We start from the raw sequence: 12151 nt of genomic DNA, 5'->3' as shown, positions 1-12151 counted from the left end.
AAATAATCAGGCAGCACGCTGCAAGTGGATATTGAGATTACTGAAGGAAATTGTACTACTGTGTATGAGACTGAACATTCAGTTTAGGGCAAAACACGTTCCTGGGTGTACTGAACCAGGCGGCTGATGCGCTCTCTCGTTCCCACATGCAGGCCTTCAGGGGTTATCTACCTTCCGCGGACTTGGTGGCGGCACCATTTCCCGAAGCTCTCTGGTTACTCGGTGCCCCGGATTACAGGACCTCGTGGGAGCAAGTCTAGCCCCCAGGACAAGGAAGGCATACGAAGGAGCGTTTCGTTCCTATTGGGCATTTTTGGGTCCAGCAAGAGGGGATCATTGGGGGTCAGGAGGAGTATGTCCTAAAGTTTCTAGTGTGACTCCACAAGGCAGGCCGATCAGCGGCAACGGCCAATAGGCACCGGGCCGCCATTGCATTCATGGCGCAGGCGCATGGCATCAAGGACCCCACATCGTCCTTTCTGGTAAAGAAGGCACTGCGAGGGTGGCAACGCCTCGAGGGTCATAGAGTGGACGAGAGGCACCCGATTGGGCTCGAAAGGTTGTCCCTGTTGATGTCCGTACTCCCTGCGACATGTTCATCCCAGTCAGAGGCAGTGCTATTCCGGGCCGCTTTCGCATTAGCATTCCATGGGGCTATGCAGGTGAGCGAGCTGGTGGCAAAGAATAAGCAGGATACGGGGGGAGGTCTGTGTCGAGAACACATTCTCATCAAGGGTGATTCAATGGTAGTCACAATAGCCAGGTCCAAAACCGATCAGGGAGCTACCGGGGACAGTGTTGTTGTCCAGCGCATGCGAGGGTCCCCCATGTGCCCAGTGAAATGCGTTGAGGAATATTTAGCGCAAAGGGCGGTATCATGGGGGGGAAGCTTGCTGAGACACACCGACGCCACCCCACTAACTAGGTTTCAGTTTCAGCGGGTGCTAACAATGGCAATCGCGGCAGGGGGCTTGGACCCGAGCAATTTTGGGACCCATTCCTTTCGGATAGGGGCTGCTACAGATGCTACAGCCAGGGGTCTGAGTGTTGAAAAGGTGAAACAATTGGGACGTTGGTCCTCGAACAGTTATAAAAGGTATGTGCGGTTGCACATGTTGTGAAGCCAATGTCATGCACTCACGCTTCTTGTTTTCTGTTTGGTTTACAGTATCGCGAGCATGCTATGCGGGGCGGACTGTGCAGTTGACCCGACACCTGGGGACCAGCGGTCAAAAATCACCGGCTGAGGGAAGAGTGGTGTGGGTCGTTGGCCACTCATACGTGAGGCGTGCCGGGGACGTATTCAAAGCAGGTGACATGATTCACGTGGCTGGGGAATACGGGTACAGGGTGACCTTCCACGGAAGGGGCGGGCTCTGTATTGACCAATTTCAATGTTTTATTGAGGGACTGTTAGGGCGGACAAGGTCACCGCCGTCTGTAATCATAGTACACCTGGGAGGCAATGATTTGGTGACAATTGGTCGTCGAGTACTGCTCGAGCGAATTCTATCCACTGTTAGTTGGTTGGCGAGAAGGGTTCCGGGGTGCACGATAGCATGGTCACACATGATCCCTAGGAAGGTGTGGCGGGGGGCCCTCTCTGTGACAGCTTTGAATCATTCGGTAAAGAAAGTCAATAACAAACTTAGTAGGTTGTTTCGCTCAGGACAGTTGCATTGTATTCCGCATGGATGTATTCGGGGGGACCACATGTATCTCGAAGATGGGGTCCATTTGTCCCGGGAGGGGAATGTCTTACTCATAGGAGACTTCATAGCATGGTTAAGGGGTTTGTAAATCCATGACCTTTAGTAGGAGTTTGTGGGGGGTCCGGATAGCCGGTCAACTATCCGGCCTGTGGCGGTAAGGTCATGATTGGTGAGCAGTAATTTCAAGATCCCTAGAGGGGGGGCGCCACCCATTATGGATGGGAGCGCCCGGGGGGAGGCGGCCATTGGCCCCTCACACAGGGAGGCGGCACCCACTAAGTATGGGGTCGCCTAAAGGGAAGGCGGTCATAGGCCCCTCCCAGGGGAGGAGGCGGCTACGTGCCCCTCCTACGAATTTCCCGGGGCCAGGACATCCGCGACGGCAGATGTGGTAAGCAGTGTGGGGTGGGAGGGGGGTCTACGCTACCTTCTAGACTCCTCACACGAGTCCTCAGACGACCACTAAGATGGCGTCGAGTTAAATAAGGGGCCCCCGCTAAGACAAGGGAAATTGAAAGTTGGCACAGAGGTACAGTCCTCTGTGCGCCCGCCCCTCACAAGTGAGGGGGGAGTTCTGGTATTAGGGATCTGACACCGGTTACGACCTTGCCGTTGGCCCGTAATGTTAGGATGTACAATTTTTATTTAGAAAGTATGCATTTGCAGGATGTCTAGACTCGGCTAGGAGAACCTTTGTATTAGAGTTTTGTTAAGGTTAGCCAATACACGTGTCTGCATCGTAATGTCATAAATCAAAAATTGTACATGATATGAAACTGTTATTGTAATGTTTTTAATTTTGCTTCATATTTTAATAAATACGGCCGGGAGGTTAACTCCCTCCCGCCTTCCAAAAGTCCAAGAACTGTGTCCGTCTTCCCATCCTTGGGGATTGTGTTGGGAGGGGGTGACAGGCATCCCGGCCATATATCTCTGCGTCTGGGATGGGGCGGAAGCTAAGCCAGGGGGTGCTCAGAGAGCCGGGAGAGAGAGCCTGAGGAGCAGCTGAACTGGTCTTCTTGGGGTGTGAATTGTTGGGGTCAAGTGAAAGTTCAATTTTTGTGATCTTTTCGTTGAAGAAGTGGGCGAAATTGTCGCAAAGATCTTTGGACGCTAGCACAGAAGAAGACAGTGGTTTGGACGTTTGTTGCTTGTTGTTTGTTGAATGGAGCTTGAGTGGCTGATGTTTTTAATGTGATGTTTATGGTTTGAAACTACAGCAAATGTTTCTGTTTGTTTATTTTTAGCTCTTTTTGTTCTGTGTCCTGAGGAGAACCTGACAACTAATCTCAGTGGGTTTGAAACAGGTCGACTGGTTTATTCTTTGACCAAATTGGTGCTTATGTAAATAGGATACCACTCATGCTCACCAAAAATACTGTGGTTTTCAACTGTTATGAATACGTAGTGAGCATAGTAGGGACACCATTTGGTCTAGGCCTCTGAAACAATTTGAAAGACTATCATTATAAAAAACATTCAGAGGCATTGTATTGTGTGGATTTTACCGTAACAAATCAGACAGAACCAGAGCGAAATATGTATTGTTTATGTTTGTAATGTGACATGATCTTTTTATTTAATGACCACACTTCTGTGTCATACAAAGTCTTCTGTTGTTGTGCCTTCAGTGTATGTCCAATCTTTGTATATATATTTATGTTCAACAATTTAAAAAAAAAGAAAATCTCTTTCCAGAAAATAAGTTGAAAAAGATTCGAACGAAATACAATAAAAAAATGTGTTTGTAGATCTGATTTATTGGGTCTGTTTGATAAGGGTATGAAAAGATGAATAAAAAGCATCAGTACTGGCTATTCTTTGAGGTATTTCACGTGTATATTGATCCGGCCTTCCTGATTAATAGCCAAACCCTTTTTAGTTACTCGCTGACAATTAGGTGCCGGCGCCGAGCACCAGAAACCACTGGCTCAAATTAAACACTGCTACACCTAAATCACTTATCATAAATTCACACAAATGGATCTGTCTGCAAACGGCAGATTCTTTTTCAAAAAGATGCAACCCTCATTAATTTCCATAGCAACTGTGAGATCTGTCTGTATTTCATTTGGTAGAACCAATTTATCAATACAAGTAAATGTTGGCCTGTCATGATCTAAGACAGTGCTGGGGGGTTTTGTTTCAACCTCATCAGCTAGTGTAGGAATGTTCTTATAATGAAATGTAAATGCACTCTACTCCTTTATCTGAAATTGTAGCTACATAAGCGAGATACTTGGAAAGTAATGTCATGTGACGACATACCTTTTAATTTGCTTTAGGTTTGCGGCTTCACACTTACCCTTCTGAGATCATCAATATCTGGGGAGAATCCAGTCAACATGGAAATGTCCACAATGGTCATGGTGGAATCAACTTCTCCAAGATACCTGATAAAGGAAACATGCAAGGCAAGAGTCACTAAAACATCAAACTAACAGCAGACCAGGAGATTTAAAACAAACACATTTAAGTGGATCAGATTTCAAAAAGGAACTCAACTGCTGAGACTCAAAAATGGACATGCAGGCACTTTTTATCGTGCTGTGTATGTGAATTGTTATCATGCTGTGTATGTGATTCTACAGTATACAAAGAAACAAAAAGCTCTAGCAGGCTACATAAAAAAAATAAAATTCTACCAAAGTAACCTCTTATTTGTTATTGTTGATGGGTATTTCAAATTATTACTTAAACACTTTCACACAAAAAAGTTTTTTTATATATTGACCAGAACATCGTGTTTTGCAAAATGAGACAACGCCCATTCGATCTTGCAGAGTGAGACAATGTCTATTTGATGCTACAGATTTTTCTTGAATTTAAACAGAAAGAGCCAAATATTGAAGGTACATAAATATTTTGGTGCAAATAAAGACAATTTTACAGCAACATAATATTATTCAAAAATAGTGCACAATCCTTGCTAAATGCAATGCATTAAGAAAGTGACAGTCATTGTTTAATTTATACCATACCCTGTGAAAATGATGAAGTGGTGTGGGCTCCACGATGGGAAATGTTTTAGGTGTCAGGCGCAGAAATCTGATATTGTACATATATCATTTGATTGTATAGTTTAAAAACAGTTTATAGGGGGGATCTCAGAATTCTTATCACAAACTATGGGGGTTAATGTCTGTGTCTCCAGCGAGATTATGTTAGTAGGAGTTGGTGAGGTTTCTGAACCCAATCAGATTTGCTATTCTTTTTGTTATTTTTTATTTATGGCTACGGCAGTTGCTCGATTATGTGTCTCCTCCATGTGGCTCCAACCAGAGGTGCCAACATATGAAATGTGGCGTGCGAAGTTTTATAATGTGTTTAATCTGGAATTCAATTTTTATTGCATAAAATCGTTGAGGAAGAAACAGTTAGGGATAACAATTTGGCAGCCTATGCTACTACATATGTAGATGTCATTATGAAATGTAATTTTTTTGAATATTTATGTTCTCCCCTTTTTTGTTTCTTTCGGCCATTCGTGGTTTGGTGCTATCATTTGTAATAGTGTAATATTCTTACATCAAAGATTTAAATGACTGATTTATAAATGTTATATGCTATGAACTGAATAATAAAGAATAAAAAAAAAAAAGAAAGTGACAGTCATGCCCATTATTCACGGTTTAGTACCGCCATAGGGGTAAACCGCCCAAAACGAAAAAAGACCAGCTCAAAGAGTTATATACCATTTGTCTTTGATTATTTAGCGAAATGATCCTCAATTGAATTGTATTTTTTTTAAGATCTTGTAAGGCGGGCTCCTGATGCTTGTAGTCATGTGAGTCTAAGTAGCTTCAAAAGCAGAAGCCTCCTGAGTCGGCAAACTCTTATCTCAACAGTCCAACCAAACCAGTATTTCAATTAGCCTTTATCATGCCCGATATATTAATTTTGTTTGTGAGTGTGAAAGCCTGCAGAGAACAAATATATCACACATTGTGCACCCTTCCTCTAAGCGAAATAGTTCAAAGTATAACATAAGATCCAAACACAAATCGCATACATCATCACATGCCTTCTGGACTCGTGAAATGTTACCTCAGACCTACTCTCTACTGCCATTTGTAACTCTTTCCCTGTTACAGAGTTTTTCTAACAGGCTCAAGTAAATGTTAATGCTCAAACGTCTTCTTTGCTCTGAAGCTCCTTTTCCTGCCTCCCAGTCTTAGTTTTATACATCCCATTTGATATTTCCACCTCTTCTCATCCATTAGCCGTCATCCATCATCTGATCACCCATTGCTTCTCTCTGGATCTGAGCTTGTGCTCTCTAGAAAGCTGTTATGGGCATTTGTTCCCTGTGTGTCATGGTCTGTGATCTCAAGTTCGATTTGGATGTTCACTTGCTACTGTCCAAGAGGTTTGCAGATCTTTGTCTTTATTGTCTCTACTACCCCCTGTCTACTCCTCTGTTTCTCCCACCTACCCGTTTCTCCTTACCTGTTTTTCTGCCTACTTCTCTCTTTCAAACTCAATCCCTCCCTCTTTCAATCTCTCTCCCTCCCTCTTTTGATCCTTCTCTCCCTTCCTGACCCTCGCTCTCGCTCTCCACATACACACACAAACATATCTCACCCCACTCATTTTCCCTTCTCTGTTTCTCTCGCTCTCATTCTACTCTTTCTCCTTTTGCCTCTCTTTCTCTCTCTCGGTCTCTCTCTTTCCCTTAATCTCTCTCGTTTCTTTCTTTCTTGCTGTCTTTTCCTCCTCTTCATTCTGTCCCACACACTCTCCTTCTCCAGTTTTCTATCTCACTTTTGTCACTGTCTCTCGCTTTCTTTCTAGAGAGGAGGGAGAGATAACATCTGAATGTGTCAAATAGAACAAATCAAAAGGAAATTCTTGGACTATTTTTCTTGGTTCAACTAAACTCACATTGTGATCATAAGCGAGAGATCTGTGTGTCATCAGACCCCCTCACATATAAACAAGTGCACTGTGTGATAGAGAAATAAACAGAAGGCGAGAGAAGGGAGAGAGGAGTATACACACACACAAACAGATACATATATAAGCACACGTGTTGGCAAGCAGGTGATACATGTGTTCATATTTGGGCCCACAGCTTCCCCTAGATAGGTGAAATATATGTGAATTTAAACCCAACACTGTCAAGTACACTTGTTGTTCCCCCTTTGGAATCCCCAGATTAAGGTGCAGAGATTCCAGCTGAAATGGGGAGATCCTTTAAGTATCCCTGAAACAGGTGCATTCACAGTAAATACTGGCGTAGTGAGTGAAGTGGGAAATCAGATAAGATTACCCTGTGTATCAGTGGTGAAGCCAAGGTTGCATCTGCTTTCTATAATGGGTTTATTGAGGGGTGTCAGAACAGTGTCTTACCTGGTGCAAATTTCGATTAGGACTGTGGATCGCGCGCCTTCTGGCTTCTGAGCTAGAGGGAAATATTAAAGAAAATAAAGGTTTCATTTAAATCAAGCTCTCTGCTCCAGAGGTCTGCAGTTCAACTTAACATTTCAGAAAATATGGAAATCATGTCCATATTATTGTGTCTAATATGGGAATAAACCAGTTTATTGAGCCATTGAACCGTCACAATTTTCTAACAAAAGCCTGTTTAAGTGAAAGTTGTGTTCATAAATCACCAGCAGCTGAAAACAATCTATGTTAACAACAATTGGGAACAACAACAACTGGGAACAACACAATCAGGTCCTCATTACAAAACATATTCTCATCTTTGCAACACTAATTGACATTAGTGGGGTAGATTCGTTTCTGATCACTGCTCGGTGCGTAAGGTGTCTTGAGCCTTGTCTGTAACATCAGACGTGGACAATCCTTCGACCCCTGTTACATTAATTTAATTCCATTTCCTACCCTTCAAAGCCAAATTCCGAAATTGTTGTCAATGTCTAGAAAACCATTTTCCCCTGTATATTCAAGGAAACGTCCTCCAACAGCCTCAAACCGCATTGTGGGAAGAGGGTGGTCCCTAAGGGCCATGGTACTTGATTAATCAATGTTTTCACATGGAGCCGGAAGCAGTTTCTTGTGCAAACAGAATTGAGGGATACTTCTTCACAGGAAGCCGTTAACAGCAGAAACCAATAGAGGGATCATTCTTCTACACACTGTGCAAGGAGAGCAGCTCTGCTTGCTGCCGTCCAGCCAAGTTGAGACGCTCAGAGATGGACATCCCTGAGTGGACATCACCAGCAAGAAGCTGTTAACGCTGAAACTTACAGTGCCATGTTGTAAGCCCATGAGTTAGAGAGGAACTTTCTTGGCGACCAGCCTCTAAGGATAGGAAAGCAATGAGATCAGACCCAAAAATCCTAAGTGGCTGTCTTGTCCCCCTAACGTTCGCCAAGCAGTCATCAGACCGAGATTCTCTGACAGATGTAGTCTTGTAATCCACATTGGGGTTAGAATTGCCCTTCTCATCCAGATTTTGACAGGCTGATCGCTGACCTGTAACCTGATTTAAATAAAATAAACAGGTAACTGTTGCCAAGGGAAACACAGTTGTAGCAGGAAGCATAACAATTTCATATTGTACATGCTGCCTGACAAGCACCATTACACACGTACATTCTGCAAAAATTAAGTATGGGGCCTGCATACCAAGGTGTAATAGGATGCACTGTTCCGCCTGTGTTGATTTTGCATTGGACAAAGGTTAGCTTTGAGAAGCTCACCAAGGCTAAAATAACCAGAGTCAGGTGTGGTAAGAGAGGAAGCATTACAGGGGGTAAAATGATAAAGCCAGCTCCTGTCCTGACCATGCTAAGCAAAAAACTAGAGAAGCAAAGTACTGGGGGTTTGTTGTCCTTGACCCTGGACCACACAAACCAGAATACTGCTGCCCCGGGAGGAGGCGCTTGGTCAGAGCCGCCTCCTGTTGCCATTTAATGCACTTAAATCGATGTGAAGACTCCTGCCGTGTGGGACATGCACAGGCCGCACCAGGCTAAGCCCGGGCCAAGGGCGGGCCCATCCTGTGTCCGTCACTGCCAGGAAGAGGCAGGGCAGGGTCAACTCTTTTGGCTCCACTATACAGTACCAGGGTGGGCAGTCTGTTGTTGTCCCATCTGGAAGCGGGAGCAGCCAAAAGTTCCGCCTATGCACAATCAAGCAATTTGAATCTTGGCGAGTAATTACCTGTGTATGGTAACATAATGGACATGGGTGGGCTTGAAAAAGGGGAGACTGGGCATTATACAGTTCGCTGTAACTAAAGAGACACATAAATGGGATTGTCGCTCTATGCCCTATGATACGATGTGCTGACCGACTTCATGCCGCACATTTGTGTATCCAACTCTCGTCCCCTTGCCTCTAATCATTGTATGGACAATTAGCACAGGGCATGGTAGTAGACCCTTTCACCATTTGGGTCCAAGATGGGGAAGAGGAGGCTCGAAGAATGTGGGTCTAGTACTGGGCTTGATCAACAAGGAGATTGACTTTGTCAAGCACAGCCTACCCCGATCACCTGCACCCGTCGGACCCACCTGCAGGCCATCACCATCTACTGCCTGCACTTCTGTCTGTACTCTTGCTATAGGGCCATGTGAGAAGTTGGCCTGGTATATAATGCTCACTAATTCTAGTGATCACTTTGTACCATGCCAAGCAACCCTTATGATGATGGTTAAGATTCAACCTTGTAGACCAGTTATCCTAGTGGTAACGTGGACAAAGCAGTCTTAGGCTAAACTCTGAAAGGCATGTGAAGCCAGCTGTTATACCATACACAACCCCCTTGAATACCAAATGAAAGGGACACCACACAGATATATATTGAAAATATATATTGATTTATTAACTATTAAAATCCCCTGGACTCTTTATGAGCACAGAAGCACAAGCGTAAAATCACAAGACAGTTTAAAATACACAAAAGTTGCACAATATGGATGAGCCCTAGGGGCCACCTAAACCATATACTAAGAAAGTGGTATAAGAGATACCTAGAGGAAAGTGAAGAGGCCTAGGGCCTTGGGAATCGCTGGAGCTATTCGAGACTGGAGTTAACTAAGTCGGGAAAGGCCCACGGGACTCGGGTGCAGTGTTCAAAGTGCACGCACTTCTCAATACAAAGTCTATGGTGCGTAAAAAGCACAAAGTTAGAAAGTTAGGAACCTTCCGAGTGACCTACGGAGCTGAAACTTAAAACACAGGCCCTTGGGATGTGTACCAGTGCAGGAGCACCGGCGGAGCTGAGTTACCTCACCCACAGGAAGCGGGTGCACAGGGTCGAAGATGTGTCAGGTTTCGTCACGCTGGTCGATGGTGCTTGGAGCTGAAGATGCTGCAGGCGGCTCGATGAGAAGAGTTCCGGTGGATCCAAGGGTGGATCGGAAGATGTGAAGACCTGAAAGCAGAGGGGACAGTGTTCAAAGTCACTAGCCAGTGACTACCCTGGACCCAGATTGGAACCAGGCGATGTCGGGTGCAAACAGGCGTTGTCGGGTAGCTTCTTTCTGCAGCCACGTGGATACCCGGGGTCGAGGACGTCCAGGAGTCGGTCACGAGCTGTCCCACGTAGGCTTCTCGCTGTTGGCGGTGTCGGCGACCTGATCGGAGCAAACAGGCCTTGGCAAATGCAAGCCACGCAGAAGTTGAAAGATGCTGTTCACTCGGACCAGCAAGGTCAGAGCGGGTGCTCCTTTTCACAGGAGCTTGGGTAGGTCTGGAGCAACCAGACCTGCTGTTTAAATCTTCGGGTTCGTTGCCAAGATGGCCGCTGACCACGTGGCTAGTGGCCGGGATGGCGCGTCGAGTGGCACAATGCAAAAGGGCCCCACGCAGATCGTGGAGATGCTGGAGGGCTGATCTTCGGTGCAAGGGCTGCTCGGTGGTGGGGGTTCTCAATCCCCAAAGCACAACGTCGAGGATACCTCAGAAGCTGCGCAGTCAGCTCTTCGAGTGTCTTCCAAGAGGTCCGGTCCCACGTCACTCGGTGCCTCCACGGGTCCCTTCTTCGCAGGGACTGTGGATCGGGCTCGGAGAGGTCTGGGAGTCTGGTTCTTGTCGGGCTCTGGGCTCGGTCTCCGGCGGGAGGCGGCGGCAAAGCAGACGTCGAGTTGCTGGTTGGTACCTGTGTTCACAGGGTGGTCACTCCTTGGCCACAAGGGAGATTCTTCTTCAGTCTTCTGTGCAGCAGAATGTCGAAGTCCAGTCTTCTTCTTGTTTAAAGTTGATTTCGGGATGATCTGCTGTGCAATGGCACTGCTCCCCCTCTTATTCCCAAACTGGGGGTGGATCACCTACTAGGTCCCTCCTCTGGGAGGAACCAGGAAGGGGGGCGGTTACACCCCCTTTCCTTTGTCCAGCTCCGCGCCAGGACTGGGGCTGGAAGGCCCCAGGACCGGTTTGGACTGGCCTATGCACGGGGACACCTTGTGTGCCCCGGGCATGTCTGATTCTATTCAGCCCTGTCCTACCCAATACACAAAATCCTGTCTGGGGTGGTGATCGCACCTCCCAAGGCAGGAAACCCTTTGTCCAGGCCACCATCTGCCGAGTTTCGGTCAGCAGCAGGAGGCCAGACTTGTGTCTGTGGTGGCAGCGTCCATTTTGTGAAGCTGAGGCTCTGTTTAACTTTAACCGGGGTTAAGGCTACACACATGTCGTGTCCCTCTAGAAGGGTGGAATGCTATCCCCGTCGCCAGAATTGGCGAGGGGATAGTATTCCAATTCGTATGACACCTTACTCGACATGTTTTGATAAAGCCAAACCAAAGATAGCATTTAACCGCGAGGATTATAATGCACTTAAGAGTATATGGTATGGCAATATCCCGGAACAGCTTAGGGAGTTGTTCCCGACAGCTGCAGACAGGCTCAGCTCACGCCAGAGCATCATCTCACATATTTCCAAGCACTCTGCCTCCAGGATTGATGAGGCCTTCCATAGGAGTGGCTGATAGGAACACATGTGTCCAGTTTAGGGTTAGGCACAGACATACTGTACCTAAGTAAGAGGTGGTTACACCGACTTACCCCAGCTGAGTGATCAGCCAGTTGTGTCAAATATGGAGGCCAGGCCAGGGGTGGCACAATACGTGCTGCAGCCCCTGGTAGGCCTTGGATACACCTATGCCCTGGGCACCTAGGGTGCACTATTACAGGGGCTCATAAGGTGAACCAGTTCCAATTCGTAATGCACCTAAAGTGCATTGGCATCAATTTAGAGAGAGAACAGCAGGCTGTGGGTCTGATTAGCAGGCCCACAGCCACATTAAGTCAGAAACCAGTGAAGCAAAAAGCAAAAATTTGGGGTGACCATAGGATAGCAGACCCTACTCTCCTACATAACCCCCCCCCCAAACGCAGGGACATTAGACTAACCTTGACCAGTTGTGTCTTCATGTTCTAAGTGGAAGTACCTGGAGAGACCATCTGCGTTGCCATGGTCAGTCCCTGGGCGGTGCTCCACTGTAAAGTCCATCCCCTGTAGG

The 12151-nt window shown here is 46.3% G+C and overlaps 1 protein-coding gene across 1 annotated transcript in view; it reads right to left on the bottom strand.

Moving 5' to 3' along the window:
- Positions 1 to 12151, bottom strand: part of LOC147748679 (A.superbus venom factor 1-like) — a 1557217-nt gene that overhangs the window by 202820 nt on the left and 1342246 nt on the right. The window contains exons 33-34 of the mRNA XM_086963549.1: positions 7065 to 7116; positions 4018 to 4105 (exon numbers count right to left, since the gene is read on the bottom strand). Coding sequence (XP_086819675.1) covers positions 4018 to 4105; positions 7065 to 7116 — 140 coding nt within the window. The remainder of the gene's footprint in view (positions 1 to 4017; positions 4106 to 7064; positions 7117 to 12151) is intronic.

Source organism: Lissotriton vulgaris, chromosome 1_1, assembly GCF_964263255.1.
Source record: "Lissotriton vulgaris chromosome 1_1, aLisVul1.2, whole genome shotgun sequence".
Classification (NCBI taxonomy): domain Eukaryota; kingdom Metazoa; phylum Chordata; class Amphibia; order Caudata; family Salamandridae; genus Lissotriton; species Lissotriton vulgaris.
This window is presented reverse-complemented; position numbering and strand designations above follow the sequence as displayed.